The sequence below is a fragment of the Branchiostoma belcheri genome, unplaced genomic scaffold, assembly GCF_001625305.1.
Source record: "Branchiostoma belcheri isolate BF01 breed outbred unplaced genomic scaffold, Haploidv18h27 scaffold75, whole genome shotgun sequence".
In the NCBI taxonomy this organism is placed as follows: Eukaryota; Metazoa; Chordata; class Leptocardii; order Amphioxiformes; family Branchiostomatidae; genus Branchiostoma; species Branchiostoma belcheri.
In genome coordinates this window covers 971,004-997,329 of record NW_017804409.1, presented here as the reverse complement: position 1 = coordinate 997,329, position 26,326 = coordinate 971,004, and the positions used below count along the sequence as shown (strand labels likewise).

Here is a 26,326-nt window from a genome sequence, read left to right as displayed (position 1 = left end):
AAGAAGCCTCCTACATTCATACAATTACCAAGAAGCCTCCTACATTTATACAATTACCAAGAAGCCTCCTACATTTATACAATTACCAAGAAGCCTCCTACATTTATACAATTACCAAGAAGCCTCCTACATTCATACAATTACCAAGAAGCAAGAGGAAGTTGAAATTATGTCTAGTAGACGTTTAATTAACATCTATATACTTGTATATTGTACATAATTGTTAACATATGGCCTAAGCTTGAAGTTGTGGGCAAAAATGTATAATAAAGGTCTTTATTCATTGTTGTATTTTCATTGAATTGTTGCCTTAATAGCCTTCTCAGTAACAAGACTGTTACATTTTGTTTGACACATGCATAAGGCCATGTTGAGTTGATTATATGGATGACATTCGCGCGTGCATGAATTTTTGGCTGTTTCCCCCCCAAAAAAAGTTTTCAACCATACTGTAAATCATACAAAACAGTTGCAAAATGAGCAAACGTATATACGGTAGCTAAGAAAAAAAAACACTGGAAAATGATACCAATGTCGTAGAATGCCAAAATCAAACAAAAAAGAAGAAAATGTAAAGAAATTAATTTGAAGACTAGATTATTCGCCAAAGCATACTTTGTTCAACGTTCAAAACCACGACGATTTCATAATGAAAGCAACATTTTTTTGGTCGCACTTTTTTTTTATTCGCACGCTCGCATCAGTTTTGGGGTTCCAAGAGGATATCATCCATGTAATCAAATTAACATGGCCTAACTATCCCAAGAATGCCGTCAGTTTACTACTGTACAACGATCGTAAAAAGAAATTATGTGACCGGGCCATAGAATGGAAAGCTGACGTCTTAGCGGGCCATTTTTCTCTCACATAAAAGTATCTATCTGTCACATGCCTCGTTGAATGATGATATAGAATTACACATGCCTCCCATAACCCAACCATAGCCCTGTGTCTGCCCCGGTGAAGCAGGCCTTAGATTACAAAAGACACTTTAAGTCATATTTAGGGTGCGCCGCTCTCAAGCTATTAAATATTGATTTTGCATTTCCCCAGGCATATTTCCTTTAAGTGTTGACTCAGCTACGGCGTTGTCACCGGATTTTTGATGAATAATAGCAGAAATATGAGTCGTCAGTCCCAGTGATGAGTTGTCATCAGTTTTTTTGAAGATGTTTAAAAATTATTTACAAATCTTCATCAGGGTATTTAATTGTTAAGTTTTACACAGAGACTATGCCTTACAAGTCGTGTGCTTTTAGTCTTTGATTTTTTTGGGTCAAAAAGTGCATAATAGTAGGAAAATCAGTCTGTTCTATGGATCTCAGTAGAATAAGTTTACTTTACAATCATTTTGTAGCCATTTGAATTAATGAATACAGTTGAGTTGCTTTGTTGCAAATGAATGTGCATTACTATTTACCCTTAAAAGCATACACTTTGTACCTTTGTGGATGTAAAATTTAAGGGGTCATGATTTTTTTACTTTACTTGCAACAGTGCAAATAGCTTCACAGTCTATTACAACCATTAGAAGTAAAAAAAAAACACAAGTTCCAGTGTGTTATATACATTGTAATGTATGAAAAAGAGTATCAGTGTCGACTGCTCCTTGAAAATTACAGGCTCTGCATAGCTGAGATACGAACATCTATGTAGCTAGAATGTGTACATTCTACCTGAAATTTATGTTGTGCAAGCAAAAAATTTTGTGCCAAGTATTTTTTCTGATATGCACTAGTGCACCTTGACCAATTTGTGTGATTCAAGCCCTGACCTTGGGTGTGTTTGTGCCTTCCGGCAGGGCTGTACACGGTAAGGTAACTCAGCTATTGCGGATGACCATTTTGGGTCCAATTGACCGTAAAGTAAGGGTCCCCCTGGAGCCCATCTGGCCACCCATTCCTCATAGCCGCTCATATATCTTCCCTCGGCTGGGTGGACTGGGCCGTTAGTGGGACATGCCAACAACTGGGGACAGAATTGATTGAGATGTCCAGACAGTCTGGCTATATCTCTCCCTTCTCACCTGTTACTTAGGGGTGACCTATCGCGAAAACGTGTAGGTAGATTTATCAGAATTTTCAACAAGTGCATGTGGGTGTACAACAATCAACGCTAAAGCCTCGGTTACAACCCACCGTACGTGCATCTACATGCAAAAACGTGGGCAAACGTAGGGGGTCCGTAAGTGGTGAGTACCGCCTCCGTACGGAATCCTACGGATTTGGGAGCACGCAGACACGCCGTAGAACTTTAAGATATATCTTCCCTCGGCTGGGTGGACTGAGCCGTTAGTGGGACATGGTAACAACTGGGGACAGAATTGATTGAGATGTCCAGACAGTCTGGCTATATCTCTCCCTTCTCACCTGTTACTTAGCGGTGACCTATTGCAAAAACGTGTACTAGGTAGATTTTATCAGAATTTTCAACAAGTGCATGTGGGTGTACAACAATCAACACTAAAGCGTCGGTCACAACCCACCGTACGTGCATGTACGTGCAAAAACGTGGGCAAACGTAGGGGGTCCGTGCGTGGTGAGTACCACCTCCGTACGGATTTGGGAGCACGCAGACACGCCGTAGAACTTTAAGATATATCTTCCCTCGGCTGGGTGGACAGGGCCGTTAGTGGGACATGTGGCAACAACTGGGGACAGAATTGATTGAGATGTCCAGACAGTCTGACTGTATCTCTCCCTTCTCACCTGTTACTTAGGGGTGACCTATTGCGAAAACGTGCAGCTACATTTGTAGAATGTATCAGAATTTTCAACAAGTGCATGTCGGTGTACAACAATCAACGCTAAAGCGTCGGTCACAACCCACCGTACAAAATGTACGTGCATCTACGTGCAAAAACGTGGGCAAACGTAGGGGGTCCGTAAGTGGTGAGTACCACCTCCGTACGGAATCCTACGGATTTGGGAGCGCGCAGACACGCCGTAAAACTTTAAGATGTGTCTTCCCTCGGCTGGGTGGACTGGGCCGTTAGTGGGACATGCCAACAACTGGGGACAGAATTGATTGAAATGTCCAGACAGACTGGCTGGATCTCTCCCTTCTCACCTGTTACTTAGGGGTGACCTATGGCGAAAACGTGCAGCTAAAATGTATCAGAATTTTCAGCAACTGCATGTAGGTGTACAACAACAATCAACGCTTAAAAGTCGGTCACAACCCGCCGTACGTGCATCTACGTGCAAAAACGTGGGCAAACGTAGGGCATCCGTGCGTGGTGAGTACCACCTCCGTACGGAATCCTACGGATTTGGGAGCACGCAGACATGCTGTAGAACTTTAAGATATATCTTCCCTCGGCTGGGTGGACTGGGCCGTTAGTGGGACATGCCAACAACTGGGGACAGAATTGATTGAGACAGTCCAGACAGTGTGGCTGTAGCTCTCTCTTCTCACCTGTTACTTAGGGGTGACCTGTGGCAAAAACGTGCCGCTAGAATTTATCTGAATTTTCAACAAGTGCATGTCGGTGTACAACAATCAACGCTAAAGCGTCGGTCACAACCCGCCGTACGTGCATCTACGTGCAAAAATGTGGGCAAACATAGGGGGTCTGTACGTGGTGAGTACCACCTCTGTACGGAATCCTACGGATTTGGGAGCACGCAGACACGCCGTAGAACTTTAAGATATATCTTCCCTCGGCTGGGTGGACTGAGCCGTTAGTGGGACACCTGGCAACAACTGGGGACAGAATTGATTGAGATGTCCAGACAGTCTGGCTATATCTCTCCCTTCTCACCTGTTACTTAGGGGTGACCTATCGCGAAAACGTGCAGCTTGAATTTATCCAAATTTTCAACAAGTGCATGTAGGTGTACAACAATCAACGCTAAAGCGTCGGTTACAACCCACTGCACGTGCATCTACGTGCAAAAACGTGGGCAAACATAGGGGGTCCGTAAGTGGTGAGTACCACCTCCGTACGGAATCCTACGGATTTGGGAGCACGCAGACACGCGTAGGACTTTAAGATATATCTTCCCTCGGCTGGGTGGACAGGGCCGTTAGTGGGACATGGTAACAACTGGGGACAGAATTGATTGAGATGAGACAGCCTGGCTGTGTCTCTCCCTTCTCACCTGTTACTTAGGGGTGACCTATTGCGAAAACGTGTAGGTAGACTTTATCAGAATTTTCAAGAAGTGCATGTCGGTGTACAACAATCAACGCTAAAGCGTAGGTTACAACCCACTGTACGTGCATCTACGTGCAAAAACGTGGGCAAACGTAGGGCATCCGTGCGTGGTGAGTACCACCTCCGTACGGAATCCTACGGATTTGGGAGCACGCAGACACGCCGTAGAATTGATTGAGATGTCCAGACAGTCTGGCTGTATCTCTCCCTTCTCACCTGTTACTTAGGGGTGACCTATGGCAAAAACGTGTAGGTAGAATGTATCAGAATTTTCAACAACTTAGTGTGCAAAATACCTGCAACCGGGCAACCAAATTTTACTTGGGGCAACCTATTTTGAACCTAGGTAGCCCAGTGTGCTACCTGAATTTTAAGAATGCCCCCTCCCCCACGAAATCATGCCCACTTGGCTTGCACCACTGTATCAGGCAGATGCTTTTTAATTTTAGTTATTACTAGTATCAGTTAACTAAAGGCTATTAGAAATATTGTCAAAGGCTTATGTATGTAACATTACTTAATTTGAGGAAAGTAGTAACTTACAGGTGGGGCAACCTAAAATTCTGATGGGCAACCTAATTTTTGCCGTAGGTTGCCCAGTGGGCAACATGGTACAAAAAAAGTATTTTGTACACTGCAACTGCATGTACATGTAGGTGTACAACAACCAATGCTCAGTGAACCAGATCTATAACCTTGCTAGCAACAAGGGGAAGTGGAGAAAACCTGCAGTCGCCTGCACAGCAGCCAAACCATGATGATGATGATGTACACTGTATATTGTATGAGATGATGAGAAAACTGGTAAACATACATGTACAGTCATGCAAGTACACTTAGTATGCCAAAAAACAGTTACTCAAGCAACTGGATATGATTTTGGAAGTAAAGTTAGTAGTAGAAAATATAAAGCCAAAGAACGTGATTTGATTTTTGCATATTGATAGAGCAATTTGAAAAATAAAATAAAAGTAGCCACGATTTCACTGTTTTTACCAGTACTACCTAAAATGTAAAAACTCTCAAATCACTAGAACTTATTGGTGAAATTTACAGTATATATGTATGAGAAATGTGCTGTATCAGGAAATTTTACTAGTAGTAGTTATTTTGAAGCAAACTCTTAGCTGAAAACTCAGTTATACAATGTATGTTACCGGTAAATCAAGAAATCTATAAAAATTACTACAGGACAAAGAAAAAACTCTATGCTGACAAAGATCTGTCTCCCTTTGGCTAGCAGATTTAGGTCATTGCTTGCCATATACATGTTGATGTGTGTGTCCCAAGGCTTTCTTCCATCTACAGAAACATAGTACATTATTCTTGATAAGCTGTGTGGCTTGATAAGGTATCATGAGTAAGTTAGACATGGAGTGACGTACATGTACATGTATGGTATGGCACAATCACAGTTTAGGGCTCAAAATACTGGGTGCATGTGCACCTTAGTGCACCCAAAATTGGAGCTGTGTACCCAGTTTTTTTTCTGTGGGTGCACCAGTGCGCCCAAATATTTATGTACTAGGTATTTTTGTACATATCAAATGTATAATAGTATACAGGATATTCTTGGCATCAAAGTGTCAGAAAAGCAGTAAAATCTTTGTTGTAGTTTAAGATTTTGAAGTTAGCTCCCATTTCAGATGTTTTGTTTTATATGGTGCACCCCAAAAGTTTTTGTGCACCTAATTTTTTAGGTTGGGTGCACCAGTGCACCTATTCCCAAAAATGAATTTCGAGCCTTCCAGACTAAATCACACCAATTTGTTCAATTGGTTCTCATTTTTTTTTCTGATTTCAGGTTCTGAACTACTTTATAATTAGTAACTCCATTTAGCGATTTTCTTGATATACATGATATTCTTGACATTTAACTTAAGTGTTGGAAAAATCTAGAAAACCTTTCTTGTATTCCTTCTTAAGAATTTTGAAGTTCATCACCATCATTTTGAAGTTTATAATGTCTATGATTTGGGTTTGCAAAATGTTGGATGAAAAAATTTTTTCTGCACATGTCAATTTTTTTTAGATTAGGCATATACTAGTGCACGTATTCCTAAAAATGGATTTCGATCCCTGACATACATGTACATGTACATGTACATATCAGCATGATTCAGTGGTGTATCGACTGACCTCACCTCGAATGAGCTCAAGCCATAAGGAAGTTGACCCCATTGTTGGCTTAATGAACAGGACAGAAGTCAATACACCATATGTCTGTTACGTGTACTAGATATCCTCAACACATTTCTGATAAAGTCTTCTCTGTGAGTCATCTAAAAGCAGTTTCGAATTTTCATCTGACGTTTGGCCCAAATTTGAGTTTTGTCCATCGTAGTACACATGTACAAGTACAGGCAATGTAGCTCAAGTTTCAGTTTAGAGAAATGATGCTTTTTGGTATGTACTATTAAATGTCAGGGTAGGAAGATGTACAGGATTTTAGCACTGCCTTTGGTTTAAAGATTTGTTAATAGGAAAGTTTATTGCAAATACTTGCCCGAGGGCTAATTGCAGTTACAAACAACATAGTTACATAGGAAAGAAAATACAGTGGTACATGTACGTGAGACTATATGTATGTCTAGCATTATACTACATTCTACAACATACATGGTACTATAGTTTAAAATCGTAAATAATAATAATGTGATGAAAGTAAAATAACGTGGCAACTCACATAAGGGGCATTCCTTAGCCACGACTACATACATGTACAATCTATTAATTGGCATAATATTATATATTTGCTTTAATTAAGAAATTATGAATTTGAAAATGTGCTGCATGATACATCTAAGAGGGCTTGCAAAGTACAATGTAGCTTTGATAATTAACTCTGGATTTTTTTTATGCAATCACACTTGGCTGAAAAAAAAATGTCTAGATTATTTTTTTAACAACACAAAGATGTAGTTTCATTTTGAGCGATGGGAAATCTATGATTGTGTAGCCACCATTGTGTGCAATGAGGTGGAAACACCAGAACATATCTGGGACTAGCTGCCCTAGTTTTGTACCGTAATCTCTCACATCTGCACTGGTTACCGGGAATGGAACAGTAGCACATAAGAAGAAGCAATTATCCATTAGAGACTGACCCATTTTATCATTGACAGGGCTGTACCATTGAATTACCGGGGGGATGGGATCCAGACATGACTGGGATGGACCATTGAATTATTGGGGGGGGGGGTGATATCCAGAGCATGACTGTCAGTGATGTTGGCCTGATAGTGGATGTTGATCATTTTGCATTCAACTGTTGATGTAGTAGAACAGTTATGGCTTTTGGTTATGATTATAGCTGTGTATCTTTGAAACAAATTTTAGGAGGTACAGGTACAGGTACATGTAGTACATATGTTTAGGTACAGGACTGGTCACCAAGTACAGTAGGGGCATTGTCATTAGACAGCTTTAAACAATGTCTAGATTAGAAGTTCAAGGGTTAGGTGTAATAAGTCGATCAGTATAATATCGACAGCTGCCGCCGCGCCGCGTGCCTGCGAAGCTGGTGTGTTACGCCGAAAGGCGGTTATACCTGCTATACAGATACAGATACAGATATTAGTGTGCTAAATAAGAGTGATGGATATCACTTGAAACGTCCGGAAATAATCTCCATAATCTATCCAGTAGTCAAGTATGAATATTATTGTCATGACAGACAAAAATTTAGCCTAATCTGTCATCTTTGACAGACAAAGATTGGCCTGTAAAGATATATATATATCATTAAACCAAGCTTAGTCTACCAGCAAAATTTGTCCCTCAGAATGCAGGAATAGCATTCCAGAGGGTTGGGATTTCAAAATTTTCTCAGGGGAGCATCAGTTGCCTTGATTTTCATTTAAGTATTTCAGCTAATCAGTTTAATTGTGTTTGTTTTGTTATATTTAAGGAGAAGGGCGTGTACCTGCCTTTAAGGCTTCATCTTCTCCTGCACAGTGTTTTTAATTCAATTGACTTCACCTTGTATCTTGTTTTTTGTGCAAAATAAATAAAATAGAAAAAAAATACTAAATACTATTCTGTTTGTTCCCACAGGTGGTTCTGGTGTTCTTGCTGAGCTTGGGAGCTCTGGTGGTGTATCTACTCAACTCATCCGAGTAAGTCCACTTCCAGGTCCTCTGTGTGGATATATATATACTGTAGTATCAATTCAATCAGCTCTGAACCACACACACCCATACAACCTAATGAAAAGTACTGGCAATCAGCCTTTAGAGTGTTTTATACAAAATTAATTTTTTTTTCCTTATCATAAATTGTTTATAAATCAAGCTTAGTCACGTGTACATGATTGTGGAATTTTATGTCCAGGTATAAATTGAAGTATACAAAAAAAGACATACTGGTATCCTCCAAAAGAAAGAGAGCACCTTTGGCTTTAGTGCCTACTTTTTTTTTCCTAGGATGTGTTTTTGAGAATTTGTTAATTTTGATTTGTAAAATTCTGTATACTCAGAAAAGGAAAGGAGACTTTTACATAGCATTTTAAAGGTAGCAAAGACTTTATTTATAGTTACTACATAACAATGTCTGTGGTTACCATTGTTTTAAAAATTTCTTCCATTCAGTATCCAAAATATTTAGACTTAAGATAGCTGTATATTGTTATGCTCCCTAAAATATTGTTAGTTGTAATTTAAGGAAATTGACTTTTACCAGGGGTATTAAACATTGTGATTTATTGGCAATAAGACTGATTATAATGTTTTTCATCCAAATTTTAACAGGTTATGAATTATAAGTTGTTTATCTGTATGTGTCAGAAGACAGTTAGCTGGAAAAACAAATTTTCAAACAGCTGTGTTAGAAACAAATTTTAACAGCTGTTTTTATACATCTTCATGTCAAAAATATTTCTTTCAGATATCAAAGTTGCTTGCATGTATACCACCTTTAGCCATAAACCATTGCCACAATTTTTTGCCATATGGCTTGTTTCAAGGAACATTGGGCCACACCAATTTAATTTCTTTGTTAACGGATTTTTCTAGAAAAATAATGGAGCGGGCGGACAAAAATAAATAAATAAATAAAAACAGGCCTAGGCATCCTATTATGGCCCAAAATGGTACGATAGGAGCCATGAAGTCAACACACCAGGCTGGTTCAAAATGTAATCAATGAATTTTGAACTTTTAATGATACCATTGCATTGAAAGATGGAATAACTGTAACAACTAGGATGAAAAGGACTGTTTTCAACTGTTCAGGGCAAAATATGAGCATTTTGCAGTTGATTCTGAGTTTTTATTTTTACTTTTTTGAAAAATGAAGCGGGCGAATCCGTTAACCATGAAATTACATTGGTGTGGCCTTATAATCTTTTCTTTTCAATTTTTGGTGTTTTATGTTGAGGGAATTTGTACAAAAAATACAAACCTAGTGTTTCTTTGTCAATGATTGGTTACCGGAAGGTACAACTAATAACAACCAAGAATTCAGCACCACAAACAGGACTGGTGTAGGACTGGTGTCTCTCTTTCTTTGTCTTCACTTGTGCACTGGAGAATGGAAAAGATTGAATTTAATAGCTTGTCAACTAAATTGGTCTCAGTTTTCACTGCTTTGTTACCACAAAAAATTTCACTGAAATCTTTAGAACTTTTTTCCAGAAAGGAAAAGGGAGTTTTGACATGCATATATGCCTCTGTGATATTTTGTGCAAAATGTAAAATGAAGTCATTTTCAATATGCCAATATACAAAGAAGGAGCCAAACCTACCTTGTAATAATATATTAACCTCGAGGAAAACATGGAATGAACTTATTTGAACTTATCAAAATTTACTAACTCATTTTCATTACATATTCCCACAGTTTCCCCTATTATATTCTAGAAACCTTTCACTACTTATTAATCAAATGAGATTTTATTTCAGTTTATATAAACTTATATACGTTGAAACTGAAATATATCATTCATTTGATTAACGTTTTCATCTCTGTTTCAGTTAATTGAACTATCAATGAAAACAGTTTTCTATCAGTTGTTAGCCCTAACAAAACATCTTATGATTTTTTCATAAAGAGGCAGTTGGCTTGGAGATAGATTTAAATATATACTTTGTTTCATTTTGTGTTATGCAAAATGGAGCATGTTTATCATTTAATTTTTTTAGATATGTTGCATGGATCCATGATCTTATAATATTCATCTTTTTCACTCAAATATGCTTTTTTTTTCTTAGCAGCATGTTACATCACAATGACATCTTCTGCATTGCTCTTTTCCGTTGTGCACTTTTTGTGCACTTTTTTCTGTTGTGCACTTTGAGAAATTTCCCCCCCTCCATCATTCTTCCACTGGCTAACCTGTCCAAACTCCTCTCATGTGTACTATGGCTCCAGGAACACTACGGATGTGAAAGAGTGTGTGAATGCGCAATCAAATAGCTCTTGCAAGGTGGTGAGATATCTGTACGTAAGTAGTAGAGTTTTGGCGGCGTGTGCTCGAGCAGACCAATTCGCCCTCCGGAACAGAGGCCATACTAACATCTGATTTTTGCCCTGCACGATACTGTACTTTTACTCACATCACTCCCCATTACCCAAATTTCAGAGCACTTAAAGTCCATCCTCCCATAAACCTGTAAACGCTTTAAGCTATACATAAAAGAACTAACACAAAACAAGTTTCTACTGTCTCTCTTTTATGCTGTATCATATTTCCCCATTTTCACATCAGAGCCAAATCCTTTACCTTAAAGCCTTACCTTCTAAAACATCCATTCTATCTGCCTTTTAAAGAAAATCTTTTTAAATTCTTGTGTGTGAAGAGCTTTTAGGTCTGGGTTACTGGAGGGTCTCCTTGGTCTGCTGCCCACAGTCGCCTCAACAAACCTGTTGCGTTGCTACCTATTGGCTACCTTTTTGACGTTACGCCATGTGTGCACCGTATTGTGACTTCCACTGCATGGTTGGACATGTTTGAACCAGCTCCCCTTCTTAATTTTACCATCATCCCTATCAACCCAAAGTTATACATCGTTGTTCTCATATTTTCAGTTTCAACTTCACAACAAATTTAAAAAAATATATACAAGCTGTTGTAGTGTTGCAGTGTCGTGCAGTTCTTCTTATGATAGCTTGATTTTTTGTGTCTTCTGATACATAGTTAGCAATTTTTTTTTACAAAGTGTAAGTTAGAGATTTCCGTCCTTGGCGAAACCTTGGCAGGGTGTTATTTACTTCAATCTCCTTTCCTTATAAACCCCTCAGTCTATACCTCAACTTTCTCAAAAGATCTTCTGAGACTTTATTCTCCCATGGATCCATCTGATTGTCGTTTAAGACATCATTGAGATTGTAAAGAATTACAAACATCAGAATATCATTGTGACAGTGTTGTACATGTAGTTATGAAGCTTGCCTTTGGTTAAGATTTCAGAAAAGGCTTGTTAAGCTTTCTCTTAACCTGTAGAATTTAGTGCCAGAAATGTTTGTATTTTAGTACATACATGTATGTACTAGTTGTAATGATGATTAGATTTTTAAGCCTCGTAACATTCCTACCAGTGTTAAGCAAGCTCAGTTGCACTTTTTCCTAACACTGACTGATGCATCTTTTATATTCATGAAAAGTACATCTAAGTTGATTGTCATTGATGCTACTACCATTGGTTCACCCTCAGGTATAGTAATGCAGAAAGAATACATGTAATTGCAGGGACCAGTTGATAGTTTGTTCTACCCTTGCAGTTCAAATCTGTGTAACAGACTTTTCACTCCTTTTCTATACAATGAAACAGATAAAGCCAATGATGATGGTGGCATCACGGTCACCGTTTTTTTTAACAAATGTTCTTCTTGCTTATTTTCCAGCCAAATAGAAAAGTGCATAGTGTTCAGCCAGGAGACATTGCTACAAGTTGACTTTGGATTCAACATCATCTTCCTGCTGTATTTTGGACTACGAGTAAGTGGTAGGATTGTGTACTTGCATGCAATGGACGTGGTATGTGTGTATTGATACCTGATGTTGTCTAAATATACATATAGAGTACAACACGGTGTATTCCGTATCGCCCGAGGTATCGGCCTGACCGTGAGTCGGATCGCCCGAAGGCCGGGACCGAGGGCGATGCGGAATACACTGTGTTGTATTTTATTTATGTCATACCCACCCAAGAAAATGCACCTTTCAATGCAAAATGAGCCCAAGTTTGGTGTGCCTAAACTAAAAAATGCAACGGTTCAATTCCAACGTCCAAATTCTGTTTTCGAATTTTTGAAAGCGGCGCACACGGTTAGGGTAAAATGCGTTTGAATCGTTCTATGGAAGCCAGGGAAGCCCGGGCGTACCGTAAAGTACGGCCCGGTCCATCAATTTCAATGTCCAAATTCTGTATTCGAATTTTCGAAAGCGGCGCACACGGTTAGGGTAAAATGCGTTTGAATCGTTCTATGAAAGTCAGGGAAGCCCAGGCGTACCGTAAAGTACGGCCCGGTCCGGAACCCGAACGTTATTGGGGCCCGGGTATGATATAAATGTAATTATCATATGGCCAGATAATGTTAACCCTAATATACGGACTCATTCTACTAGAAGACCCTCAATACTGTGTACATGCATGTTGACAGCAGTGTCATGGTTGGGGGGGGGGAGATTGACAGGCAGAATGACGGGAGTCAGGAGTCAGCATTCAGGAAGCTGAGGATTGAATGAAGTAAAAAGTACATCATACAATCTCCTCAGTTATGAAGCAAGTTTAAACTGTAATTTCCAACACAAGAAATTGGACTCACCCAAATTTTTGACTGTACAACTCCAGTCTTTGTCAAGGAATGAACAATCCACCACCTCTGTGAAGTCACACAGATAACACACGTGAGCAGTGGATCATAGGTTGCAGAAAGTCTGTGGCGCCCCCCGTCTCTGTTGAGGGATGGTTGTAATGCCCTGATGTAGATGGCCTCTTTTAAAATCCCTTGTGCAAAGAAATTCGGCTCTGAGTCCAAGATTCTTACTTTGTCCAGTGAGACTGAGTGTCCAGGCGATGGAAATTACAGTTTAAACTTGCTTCATAATGATTGCTACCAACACAGATGAACTTTCAAGATAAAATCTCCTCAACAAATTTCACAATATACTTCCCAGAAGTCTGGAAGCTGTGATTGCTTGTTAACAGTTGTTACTTTGCATTTTGTAGTTCATAGCAGCCAACGACAAGCTATGGTTTTGGCTGGAGCTGAACTCCCTGGTAGACTTCTTCACTGTTCCACCAGTTTTTGTATCGGTCTACTTGAACAGAAGCTACTTAGGTAAGTATTGATAATTTGTTGACAGTAATTATCACGGTACAGATGTGACCATGAAAACAGTGAACATATTAAACTATCATGAAAAAAATCAAGAATTACAGTATTGTAAAAGTGCATTCTCATCCCATTCTACTTTTATTTAAATTAGTAAGTACCTAATATCAGATCAGAAAAGGACAAGAAAAAAATTAATACAATGATTATGTAGTCTTGCCTTCAAGTACCGGATCTCAACCAAGGATTGAGGTGACCGTGTTCAAAAACTTTTTTCCTAGAACTATGATGACTAATTGTAGAATGGAACTTGCTGCCACCAAGTATACAGTAGGAGCATTGTCACTAGATAGCTTTAAACAATTTTCAGAGTTGGATGTTCAAAGGCTAGATGTAACAAGTTGTATGGTGTAATGTAGCCAGCTGCCGCCGCACCGCGTGCCTGTGAAGCTGGTGTGTTACCCCAAAGAGCATTTGGTTATACTGGCTGTACAGAAACATAGAGTTTTTGTAGACTCAATAGTACATGTATGTTTGTTGTCATATAACACTAGATAATATACATTGTACAATATATCACTATGTACTGTATGATTGGTTTTATATTTTGAATTAGGCCACACCAATTTAATTCCTTGGTTAATGGATTTGCCCGCTTCATTTCTTTCTGATTTGAAAAAAAAAAAATTTCAGAATCAACTGCAAAATGCTCTTATTGTGTAAATTTTGAACCAGCCTGGTGTGTTGACTTCATGGCTCCTATCATACCATTTTGGGCCATAATAGGATGCCTAGGCCTGTTTTTTTTTTTTTCGCCCGCCCACTTCATTATTTTTCTAGAAAAATCCGTTAACCAAGAAATTAAATTGGTGTGGCCTAAGTTCTAATATTTGTTTCTGACATACAGGTCTTCGGTTCCTGAGAGCTCTTCGTCTCATCCAGTTTTCAGAGATTCTACAGTTTTTGAATGTTTTAAAGACAAGGTAAAAGTTTTTAGCTCATTATACTGATCTTCATATTGATAGAACTGTTATAAAAAAATGTGTATAGTTGTTTGGGTAAAAATACTTTTCACAGATTGAAAATAATTCATATCTACACAATTTTTCCTCCGTCTTGGTTTAAGAGTTAGTCTATTTCCATGTTATTGTCATAGAAATGTAAGTATGAGTGCAAATAATAATCTATACTGTACAAATTTAGGTGTCTGACTGATACACATGACAGACCTAAACTTCATTTCACACAATGCACTTGCAGTGCATTTGAAAAAAATTATTACAATTTTCTTTTAATTTTTAAATAACAGCAGCTGTTGATTTTATGAACAGTTTCATTGATGTTTTACTCAGACAAATACATATTGATATATTTGTATCCTGAAAATGATAACATGCCATTTCATACATTTGTACCTCCTTCCCAAAATCATATACCACAATCATATTATAGTGCACCAAAGAAAAAAATCTAAATTGTTATATCAGTCAACATTATGAGAACCTTTTTAAACCCAGGACCACTTCTGTCCATTTTTATTTTTTATTTTTTTGCAGCAAAATTCTGTTTATGATATTTTGTGCTCCATATATACAACTCACAATATTGCATTGGAAAATTATGTTGCATGCTTTATGGACAAATTTGGAGCATTCTAAAATTTGTTGTCTGTTTTCAGCAAAAGAAAATATAAAAAATCAATGAAAATCAGCAAACTTTACAATTAGCGGTAAATGCTTATTAATAAATGATCATATTTCAAAGAAGTAAAAGCAATATGTAATTTTGGCAGTTAACATCACTTGTTGCACTACTGTAATATACATCATGTACATTTACTTTCATTGGTAACCTTCAGTGTTCTAGCCAGCCTAAAATTTTTCCGTCATCTCAATTTTGTTTGACGTTTGATCATATCGAGCGCTGGAGACCCAACAAACCTAGGGCGGTCGGGGGACGTGCTCCGGAAAAATTTTGACCCTCTGAAATGCTATTCCCTGCTTTTTGAGGGATAAATTTTGCTGTTAGTGTAAGCTTAGTTTAATAACATATTCTTTCTTAGGTCACACGAATTTAATTTCTTGGTTAACAGAATTCATTTCTTTCTGATGTGCAAATAAAAATAAAAATTCAGAATCAACTGCAAAATGCTCAAATTTTGCCCTGAACAGTTGAAAACAGTCCTTTTCATCCTAGTTGTTACAACTATTCCATTTTTCAATGCAATGGTATCATAAACTTTTTTAGTTTAAAATTCATTGTTTAAATTTTGAACCAGCCTGGTGTGTTGACTTCATGGCTCCTATCATTCCATTTTGGGCCATAATAGAATGCCTTGGCCTGTTTTTATTTATTTTTTTTTTCGCCCGCCCGCTCCATTATTTTTCTAGAAAAATCTGTTAACCAAGAAATTAAATTAGTGTGGCCTTATCTTAAAAGTTTACACCCTGATTGTTGTCCGTCAAAGATGACGGATTGGGAAAAATTTCCGTCAAATGACAGAATGACAGACGCTGGCTAGAACACTGAACTTCATCATTCCCCAGGGCCATCATGAGTACTAATCCTCTCCTGCCATTGCCTTCCCACACATGTAGCAATTCAATCAAGCTGGTAAACCTGATATCCATATTCTTCAGTGTATGGATGACTGGCGCTGGGTTCATCCACCTGGTAGGTCCCACCACCACACCCCCTCCACCGCACACAAGGGTTAGAACTCACACAGGCTCAGGCAAGGGCTTTCACACTTTCCGCCGAAGGTGGCTTGCTTTTGATAGAAACCACGCCCACAGGGCAACCAGGGTTGTCTCAAGTATCTGTTTGTTTGTTTATTTGTTTGTTTATTTATCCAGGAAATACATGTCGCCTAATGGCGATTTTCTAAGGTTCCTGGGGGGAAAAAAAACCAAACAAAATTCATTAACAAAATGAACTCAAGATTAACAAAGGTATCAAATAATGCAGATTACAAATTGAATACAAAATCAAAGTAAAATCTGTCTCAAGTATCTGTTTGTTTGTTTATTTATTTATTTATTCAGGAAATACATGTCGCCTGATGGCAATTTTCGAAGGTTCCTGGGGGAAAACCCCAAACAAAATTCATTAACAAAATGAACTCAAGATTAAAAAGGGTATCAAATAATGCAGATTACAAATTGAATACAAAATCAAAGTAAAATCTGTCCCTCCATTCCAGTCTGGGAGGAAAATTTGCTTGTTGTGGGGGGATGGATAGAGAAAAAATTCTAAAAATCAGAACTTTGTGGCAAAAAAATCATTAAGAAATATTTTCATAAGCTTAAAATGATATATCTAACAATGAAAATTTTACTCGATGAAAATTCGCTTCTTAAAAAGTGTGAAACAAAATTTCAGGGGGATGGAATTTTGTATTTGTACTAAATTTCCTTGAAATCACATACAAGGAACTGCCTAGTCTTGCAAGCGCCCAAACCTGCACCCCCCCAGAATGAGTGGTACAGCCCTGATTGTTCCCACAATTTGCACCAGCCAGAAAGTAAAAAAATGGGGGTGGGTTCTACCAAGTGTAAGGCAGTTCCTTCTGAGGAAAGCGTGGAAGTTCTTGCCGCCAAGCCGCAACACGTGACACAATGGGTAGACTTCACACTGTTCCTGCAGACGTAAAGGCACACTTACTGTTGGGCTACTGAACTGTTTCTCCAACCTAATGATGGAGTCTCAAAACGAATGAAATACAAAACATTAATTTAAATCTGTGGCATTCGTTGAGCGACCTGTTGAATGTTTGGTTGCTCTGCAGTCTAGTGGAAAAGGGTTGTAACTGTACGGTGACAGTACCAACTTTTGCGAAAGTGGTGTTTAGTGCCGCATAGGTGCAGCATTGATGCTGCACTGACCTGGCATTTTCGGCATTAATGCCACCTTACTAGTCCAGATCCCTGGGCAATTTGGCACTAGTGCTGCACTACTTACATACATTTAATTCTGCTACCAGAGACTTTATCAAAAGCAATCCACTTTGGCAAAGCACTAATTTTCCAGAACATACAATGACAAAACTAAAGTTTGCCATTGTGGGGTCGTGTGGCGCAACAGCAGCGTTTGTGACTCTGCCCCGGGTCCTGACATGCCACCGATCTTGTGCCCTTGGGAAAGGCACTTCACACGACTTTCCTCACTAGACTCAAGTGAAAATGAGTATTGTCTGTCCAGTATTCGTTTCTATGTGCGGGACAAAACACCAGCAACAGCTGCCTCTGTTCCGCGTGTATTGCACTGTTGCAATTTCAACAAATCAAATCAAATCAAATAAAGTTTGCGATGATCATGATGCTAACAAGAGCCAACAGTGTGTTGCATGTCTGCAGGGGTGGGGTGTGGTATATGACGGTTAAACTGTTTTTAGTTTAGCCCTTCCTCACACCTGCCGCTGTCGTCTCTCCCGCCCGCAGCAACTCCATCAAGCTGGTGACTCTCCTCTCCACTTTCTTTAGCACCTGGCTAACAGCCGCTGGGTTTATCCATTTGGTGAGTCCATCTCTCTGCCTTCCGTGCTGAACGCGGCTGTGCAGCAAGAATGGATGACCTCAGGATGCACAAAAATACCCGCCCTCTTTTAATAACTTCAACTTGAACTCACTGAGTAGTAGAGAATTGTCAGTAGCACTTAGGGTGACTACTAACCCCTAGGCTTTAGCTGTTTTTTGTAAGTTGTGAACATATTCGAATTCGTTAAAAATATACTAGCTATCCCTACTCATTGCAGGAAATATACTGAGAAATGCACAAAAATACTCGCCCTGTTTTAACTTCAACTTGACCTCACTGAGTAGAGAATTGTCAGTAGCACTTAGGGTGACTACTAACTCCTAAGCTTTAGCTGTTTTCTGTTGTGAAAAGATTTGTTAAAATCAGACTAGCCATCCCTACTTATTGCAGGAAAATATACTGAGAAATGCATAAAAGTACCCACCCTCTTTTAACTTCAACTTGACCTCACTGAGTAGAGAATTGTCAGTAGCACTTAGAGTGACTACTAACCCTGTAGCTTTAGCTGTTTAATGTTGTGAACAGACTCGTTAAAATTAGACTAGCTATCCCTTAAGCTACTCAATGCAGGTAATATACTGATTCAGAAATGTTTCAAAGTATCTCTTTATCTCTGACAGGAAAAATTTAGCAAATTATTTAACTTGGCATAGACCAACTTTTCCAGTCCCACTACAACTAAGTTTAATAGGTGGGAATAAAAATTCCCTTTTCATACAGGTTAAGTTGCTAACAATTTAAGATTCTGAATTGATTAGAAGTACTGTAGGTCAAACCAGGTTGGTCAAATAGCACTGTCTCAGTATCATTAGCTTTAACCTGTGATCAGTTGTTTGTAATTTTCTTGTCCCTCAAATTCTATTCTGCTATGAATAACAGTCTTACTAGAGGTTCTTCCGTTTTGAACCTTCTCTTGCAAGAATTCTTAGTTGAATGGCTTTTTGCCTTATGCGTGCATGCTAGGCGGTAGATGTAGTGAAGAGTGCATGCCTCTTAACACAAAGAAACTTTTTCTAACCACTCTAATAAACAGAGTAACAGATTATCTGTAGTGTAATATAAGTCCTGATTCAATGCCATGACCTCAGTTTTCTATCTAAAGCTGTAAGAAGAAGCCTTTGCCAACATATAAGACAGAACAAAATAACATTGTTGTAGAAGTTGTTTTACATGAAACAGAATCTGATGCAAAAAAATCAGGTATTAGGATCATTAACAATAATATTGATTGATTTAGGTAAAAGCCAAGGACCCATGCAGTTGGTATTCCAGTACACAATATCTGATTCAAAGACACGTAATGGGCCATCTTTCAAAGTAAGGCCATGTTGATTTGATTATATGGATGACATCCTCCGGGAGCCCCAAAACTGATGCGCGCGTGCGAATAAAAAAAAAGTTTTGCAAAAAAAAAGTTCTTTTCATTATGAAATCTACGTGGTCATGAGGGTTGAGCAAATGGCACAGAATATGGTTTGGCGAATTATCTAGTCTTCAAGTTCATTTCTTTACAATTTCGTCTTTTTTCGTTTGATTTTGGCATTCTACGACATTGGTATAGTTTTTATTAATTTTTTTTGTAACTTATGGTATATTTTTGCTCATTTTGCAACTGTTTTGTACGATTTACAGTCCGGTTGAAAACTTTTTTTTTTGGAAATGGCCGAAAATTCATGCGCGCGCGGATGTCATCCATATAATCAAATCAACATGGCCTAACAGCAAAAAACTACTGAAAAGAATTAGTTTAATTCAGAACCTTCTACCCTTTAATAATGACAAACAACAGATTTGCAACTGCATTTTGTTGATCCCCTATCATTGAAAAAACACAAAACGAAGTAGCAAGACAAAAACTGAGGTGATGTCATGTACAACGTATTCATAATTCTAGCATGCCCTTATTAGAAATCTTGCTAACATTTTGAGCCAAGGCTAACTGTAGATAACACAATTTCTAGAAGCCGGTAGATGCCTAATTTGTGCAGTTTCCCCTACTAGTAGCATCCTCAATTCATCCAGTCTTGCTTTCTGTTGGCTTTGTACTTTATGATTTTGGTCCTTGGTTCTCCTTGCTCATGAAGTGCTGTAATAATTGGAGTCTTTCAGTCATTTTACATTTCCTGGGTTTTATCCTTTCATTCTTTCTGTGAAATGTATGGATTCATGTGACAAGAATGTTAATTTTGTTGCCCTGAATGACCCCAAGATTGTTAAATGAACATTCACTTCAACCGCTGGCTTTTTTGGTCAAACAAGTCCAAGCCAACTTGTGTTGATAATGATATATGTCCACTGGGGTCACATGCAATATAGCACAATCAAACTACATGACATTGTACATAATATCTAATACAAAAGGCACAGGTTGCACTGTTGTAGCTACATTCTGGTTCTTGTACTGCCCTATTTCAAAACTTGCCAGGAAAAGACCTGCACATGTACATGTAACCTCAGAGCTATAACAGGGAAGGATTTTCCATGTGTTTGGTTCTTTGAAAATGCAGAATTACAACATTGACTTGTCATAGAAAGGATGTTGAAATTGTGCTGGTTTTAAGTGTACTTTGAGCTAAGGAAGTATCGATACTGAAAAAAAGCACATTTTTATGATAAAAGTGAGAAATTGCCAAAGTTTGGACCTCCCTAGATTTGAATTATGTTTTACTTGCTGATAACAGTATAAACTTATAAAGCTGAGTATCAAAATTTCATCCAGAAATCCAGTTTTAAGTTTGGTGAGCTCATACAATAACTGGTTGGAGATAGCAGTGAATATATTAAACATTATTTATGGGTCATCCAGGAATACCGGTAAACCATTTGGACAATTGCTAAACCTTTTAACTTGAAGGGCTTTAGGCCACATTCATTCAGGAAACAGTAATTTCGTATGAGTAAGTTAGGGAGTATGTTCTACTCTGAGGCATCTTTTAATCTAGGATCTAGATCTTGAACTGATGTCAAGGAGCTAATTTGGGCTATTAAAATAATGCAGCTACATACAGTTTTTGTAAAAAAAAATGTTAGCTGTTTTCCAAAGTAAAAAAAAATATAATAATTGATAACAATAATGCAAAATTACATGTAGTTTCAGATGTACAGTTCAGCTGTGTTTTGTTGAATATACATTTTGTACGGTGATCCTGTTGAATAATATGGGTTAACTTTTACGAAATTCAATACCTATTATGTATTATTATTAGTAAGAAATTCACCCTGTTTTTTTCCATGTCTACAGCTATCTAACATCTTTATGTCTTCTAACAATCTAATTACTATGGATCATGAATGACAATTAGCAATTATTGTCTTTTCATGGTCCAAGACTTGTGGGGATCAGATACTGATACAGTCAAGTCTAAAACTGATTCATCATAGGCCACACCAATTTAATTTCTTGGTTAACGGATTTGCCCGCTTCATTTTTTTCTGATTTGCAAAAAAAAAAAATTCAGAATCAACTGCAAAATGCTCATATTTTGCCCTGAACAGTTGAAAACAGTCCTTTTCTTCCTAGTTGTTACAGTTATTCCATCTTTCAATGCAATGTTATCATTAAAAGTTCAAAATTCATCGCCTGTTTTTATTTTTATTTTTTTCACCTGCCCGCTCCATTATTTTTCTAGAAAAATCCGTTAACCAAGAAATTAAATTGGTGTGGCCATAGGGTTGCATAACATGGATCAGCATTCACTTAAATACTGACATTCAAACACTGCATAACACACAACACCACCATATGCATATACTGCCTGATAATTATGATATTATGCATGAAAAATGCAATTAAATGCATCTATTTGTTTACCACTATTTTGATGCTAAGATAATTTTTTAAGCCACATATTTTGTTATAACAATTCCACGGTGTGTTTGTCTTGCTATGCATGCCTTTTGCATGGGAGAGATGTTTAAAATGAATTTATTATTATCACAATAAATTTGCGAACATTAGCTACTGTGCACCTGCTGGATGTGGACTTCTCATAGGTTTGCCACACTTGTCGTTATTATTTTCATAGCTTTTTATAATCTTCATACAAGGATTTTTTTAAAGAATTCAGGTATTCTCCCCTTTTTTTCTAAATTAGGAAAATTAATGTTCACAACATTGTAGTACAATGTATAATTTTGAGTTCTAGAAGGACAGCTACTTTTTTTGGATTTTGTTGGAGCATGCGAAAGGGGAGAATGGACTGTTTTTTGGAAGCATGTACTGTATGTCTAATGCTGTAATGTGCAATATCAGGTGGAGAACTCAGGGGACCCATGGCTGGACTTCAAAAACAAGCATCCTTTAACTTTCATGGAGTGTATGTACCTTCTGATGGTCACCATGTCTACAGTAGGGTACGGAGACATCACCGCTACCACTTCAGTGGGAAGGGCATTTATGGTTCTATTTATTCTAGGAGGGTTGGTAAGTTGGCATGTGTTTGTGTACCGTCTACTAACCTTGCGTCCGCATGGTGTATCCGTTTTTTTAACGCCACGCAGGTTGAAAACTCGGGGGATCCATGGCTGGATTTCCAGAACAAGCACCCCATGTCATACTGGGAGTGCCTGTACCTCATGATGGTCACCATGTCTACAGTCGGCTATGGAGACATCTTCGCGACAACGTCACTGGGAAGGGCGTTTATGGTAGTGTTTATCCTCGGAGGCTTGGTAAGTAGCGGACCCTAAAAAAAAACACCCTCCTCGCCTGTCGCGCTGCCATCTCTGCCAACAACTGTCCTCCACCATCGTTAATTAACTGTCTTTTTTAAGTCCAAGTTTTTCAGCATTTGAAAATTAAAAGCTGTTTGATCTGCAGTTGATTTGATGTGAGTTGCCATGATTGTATTCTTCCTATCGCCATGTCATTTGTTGGTGATCATGGTCATGTCAAATTCATGTTGAATTTTTCAAACAATTTTTTAAATTATTCTTTGCAAAGTTAACGAGCCTTGGTAATGTAAAATGTTTTCTCAGTTATTGTGTGTCCTTAAACAAGTGGCTATTTGAGAAATGATGTATTTCTTCTAGTTTTTTTACCAAGATTTTTAAAAGATAGCCAAATGTCATGATATGATTTATTCTCTCTTTATTTGTAACTTCTTCACATTCTATCTCTTGCACACAATACAAACTTAAGTTACTATTTTTCACTGCATGATTACATTGTGTAAATGGGCATATTTGACAGACTGAATTTTATTTCATATTGCACTCCTGGTAAGTTTCTTGACTGTTTCCACACATTTGTATCTGTATCTCCTCCAACTTTTTCACAAATCTTCCAATGACTTTTTCTTCGTAAATAACACGTTTTTAAATCACTCTATTTCTCTCTGCTCACTTCATTACAACTCTCTCTTTCTCTCTCTCTCTTTCTCATCATTTTTTGTATGAGTGAATATTTCTTCTGTACTGTCACTAAGGGCTGTGTATGTATTACAAGTTATTTGTTAATCAATCTTTAGTATGAAGTTGTTTTCTTTAAGACCTAAATAGATAAAATCATTTTAGTCTTACATTTTAATTTTACATGATCATTGTACAATTATAAAATTTTCTTTAGTTTCATGTTTCACCATGATTACACTCAATATTATATACTTTCTAAATACGAACTGATAAACAAAATGTAAAAAAAAATCAACCATTGACAAATGACAACATCTTGAAAAAGACCTTATGTACATAATGTGTAATTTCCCAGATCGTAACATATTATTAAGTATATTGAATTTTTACAAAATAATCATATGTTAATCACTAAGTCTATTAATATTTGTAGAAAAATACAAAAGACTGTATCGCAAAGGACAAGTCATACAAGATGGTCTAATGGTCTATGTTGTTACATTATAATGTCTAAAATAACTACTACATGTACTTGTGTTACGATATATAGAACTGCAGTATAGAAGTCACAAGAAACTTTCATATCATTCTTACCTTGTCATTTGCAGGCAAGAGTGAACTTCATTATTGACAGATTTGTATAAAGCATAGGATACAATATATTTTAACCAGGTATATTATAGATATTGTTAGAAATGAACAGTATTTACATAGTAATAATCGTATCAAATTTCTATAACAAAAACATTATCATGTGGCAGTAAAATGTAAACTAAAAACACATTTTTTTAATTATTATGAAAGAAAATTATTAAGATCTTAAACTGACAGTGATAGAAATGTGACAAGAACATGGTGGACATCTTTTATTAGAGTATGAAGCAATGTTTGAAGTCAGGAAAAACATAAATTATCCAACCTAAGAAATTGAAGATATTTATTTACTAGGTAGTTTATGATGCAGCAGTTTAGAATTTTTCTGTTCATAAGGGCATAATTTACATTTTGATAAATATAGTACTAGATGTAGACTGAAATCATTATAGTTTAATTATAAACATAAACAAATATTTTATGGTTTCTAGTATTTCTAGACGTATAAATTTAATTGATATCATTATAGAATCAAATTCTTCAGCCAATCTACGATAATCATTGGAAAGTAACAGTACTAAAAATGTTCAACATGGTCTAATTTGTATTTTTGTGAGTTGAAAGTTTATGTTTCTTATTCATACCTCATGAGTTCAAAAGCTTCATGTCCCATTCCAACCATTTTCCAGTCACCTTTCATCAAATGCATACAGTATATCTACCCAAATGTATGACATTAGCTTCAATAGATACTTTAACATCTGTATCCATACATTGTAATATCACCAAAGTCCATAATATCGCCACTTTGAGAAAAAGTGTGCAAAGATATTTTTACTGCAATATACCCTAGGTATGTACATTTGATGTGTGAAGGAGTGCATACCAAAAGTATGTTGCAGTAAAAATATCTTTAAGCACACTATTTTTCAAGGTGGCGATATTATGGACCCTGGTGATATTATGGACATGGATGTTACATGTACCACTTGCATAATATACAATTGTTAGCAATACACAACTTTACATCAAACTGTACCACATTTGTAAAATATTCATAGTTGTCTACAGTATTATAATTGTATTCATAAGAAGTTGCTTCAATTTTAGCAATAATTATATATAGTCTTTCTAAGGGACTGGAGGGGCCAAAAGATATCCTGTGTCTGCTTATATTTAAATTGTCCAGTTCAAAGTGAAATTCCATTGATAAAATCATGTTTTTCCCATGTCTGTATGTTTTCTGCCTGCATGAGTTGATGCTTGAGTGTTATCAAAATTAGATTACAAAAAATGAACAATGCTCTGTCATTTAGAAGTGTGGCTACTTTTCATGATGCTTTATTGTGTGTTTTCTGTGAGCCTTCTCATTCATCTTGTTTCAAAACTTTTACAGTCCAACCATGATTCTATCTGAAATAATGATTGTGTAATGAATTCCCACGTTTTTACGCTTTCTTGTGTAGAGTGGCACACAAGGGTCATGGAAACAAGTTTAAAATGTTTTTATTCTTTTGAAATTTTTGAGACTTTTCTTGAGCACCAAGTTGAATGCAGAATTGTTACAGTAGTAATTACCGGTATGTGTCAAACTTGCCCAAAAACGTAATCTTAAGGGTTAAAATTAAACCAAATTTGAAAGATGTACGTAGAGATTATCGTGCTCATTGATGACTTGATGAGCTCATCCACAGCCTTAGACCAACTACAGTAAAAAAAATTACAAATAAAAACAAAATTACAGTCAACAGAAAAGTTGGTCGTAGTACAATATACCACAACCCAGTACTGGTGCAGTTTTGACCATGAAAGTACACGAAAAAGTCCAGTCAGAGAGCTCTCTTCCCCTATTTCATCATCAAATGTGGAAAAAATTCTTCTGTCATCATCAATCGATAACTTCTTTGTGGAAGGTATTAAGATCCTTTGAGTGTCAAGATGTTTTGGAAAGCTCACAGACAAAATAATTGTTACATGAAAAGTAGACAGTTTCTCTTTGATGGAGAATGTTGACTTCCTGTAATCTTCTTTTGATGATGTTCTTCACAAACTTTTACATGTCTTAACACCTCTTTTAGCCTTGAAAAACATTCAGGCTGTTTAATATACATGTATTTATTTCATGCTTTAATTTTTATATTACACAGTCACATGCATGTTCCCTAGAACGGTGGTTTAACCAGCATAGGTGGCTACACCTGTGCGTTAAGCCACCACTTATGATATGAAAGCATATAATATCCTGTTTGTTTTGTTGTTATGTATTTTGTTGTGATTTTCCCCTGTCCTCTAGGCTATGTTTGCTAGCTGTGTGCCTGAAATCATAGAGCTTATAGGCAGCCGCAAGAAATATGGAGGCTCGTACAGTGCTATTAGTGGCAGAAAGTAAGTTCTGTTGTGACTCCTTTA

At 37.3% G+C, this 26,326-nt stretch overlaps 1 protein-coding gene across 33 annotated transcripts in view; it reads left to right on the top strand.

The window, feature by feature from the left end:
* Positions 1-26,326, top strand: part of LOC109485398 (calcium-activated potassium channel subunit alpha-1-like) — a 139,644-nt gene that overhangs the window by 78,501 nt on the left and 34,817 nt on the right. For 18 of the 33 annotated variants that reach the window (XM_019788967.1, XM_019788977.1, XM_019788975.1 and 15 more), the window contains exons 2-9: positions 8,216-8,277; positions 10,529-10,597; positions 12,002-12,095; positions 13,330-13,441; positions 14,343-14,418; positions 16,033-16,108; positions 22,472-22,642; positions 26,211-26,302. In XM_019788967.1, the coding sequence (XP_019644526.1) occupies positions 8,216-8,277; positions 10,529-10,597; positions 12,002-12,095; positions 13,330-13,441; positions 14,343-14,418; positions 16,033-16,108; positions 22,472-22,642; positions 26,211-26,302 (752 nt within the window). Of the gene's footprint in view, positions 1-8,215; positions 8,278-10,528; positions 10,598-12,001; positions 12,096-13,329; positions 13,442-14,342; positions 14,419-16,032; positions 16,109-17,874; positions 17,951-22,223; positions 22,395-22,471; positions 22,643-26,210; positions 26,303-26,326 lie in introns of all 33 variants that reach the window. The other 15 variants (XM_019788999.1, XM_019788986.1, XM_019788995.1 and 12 more) reach the window with 4 other exon arrangements.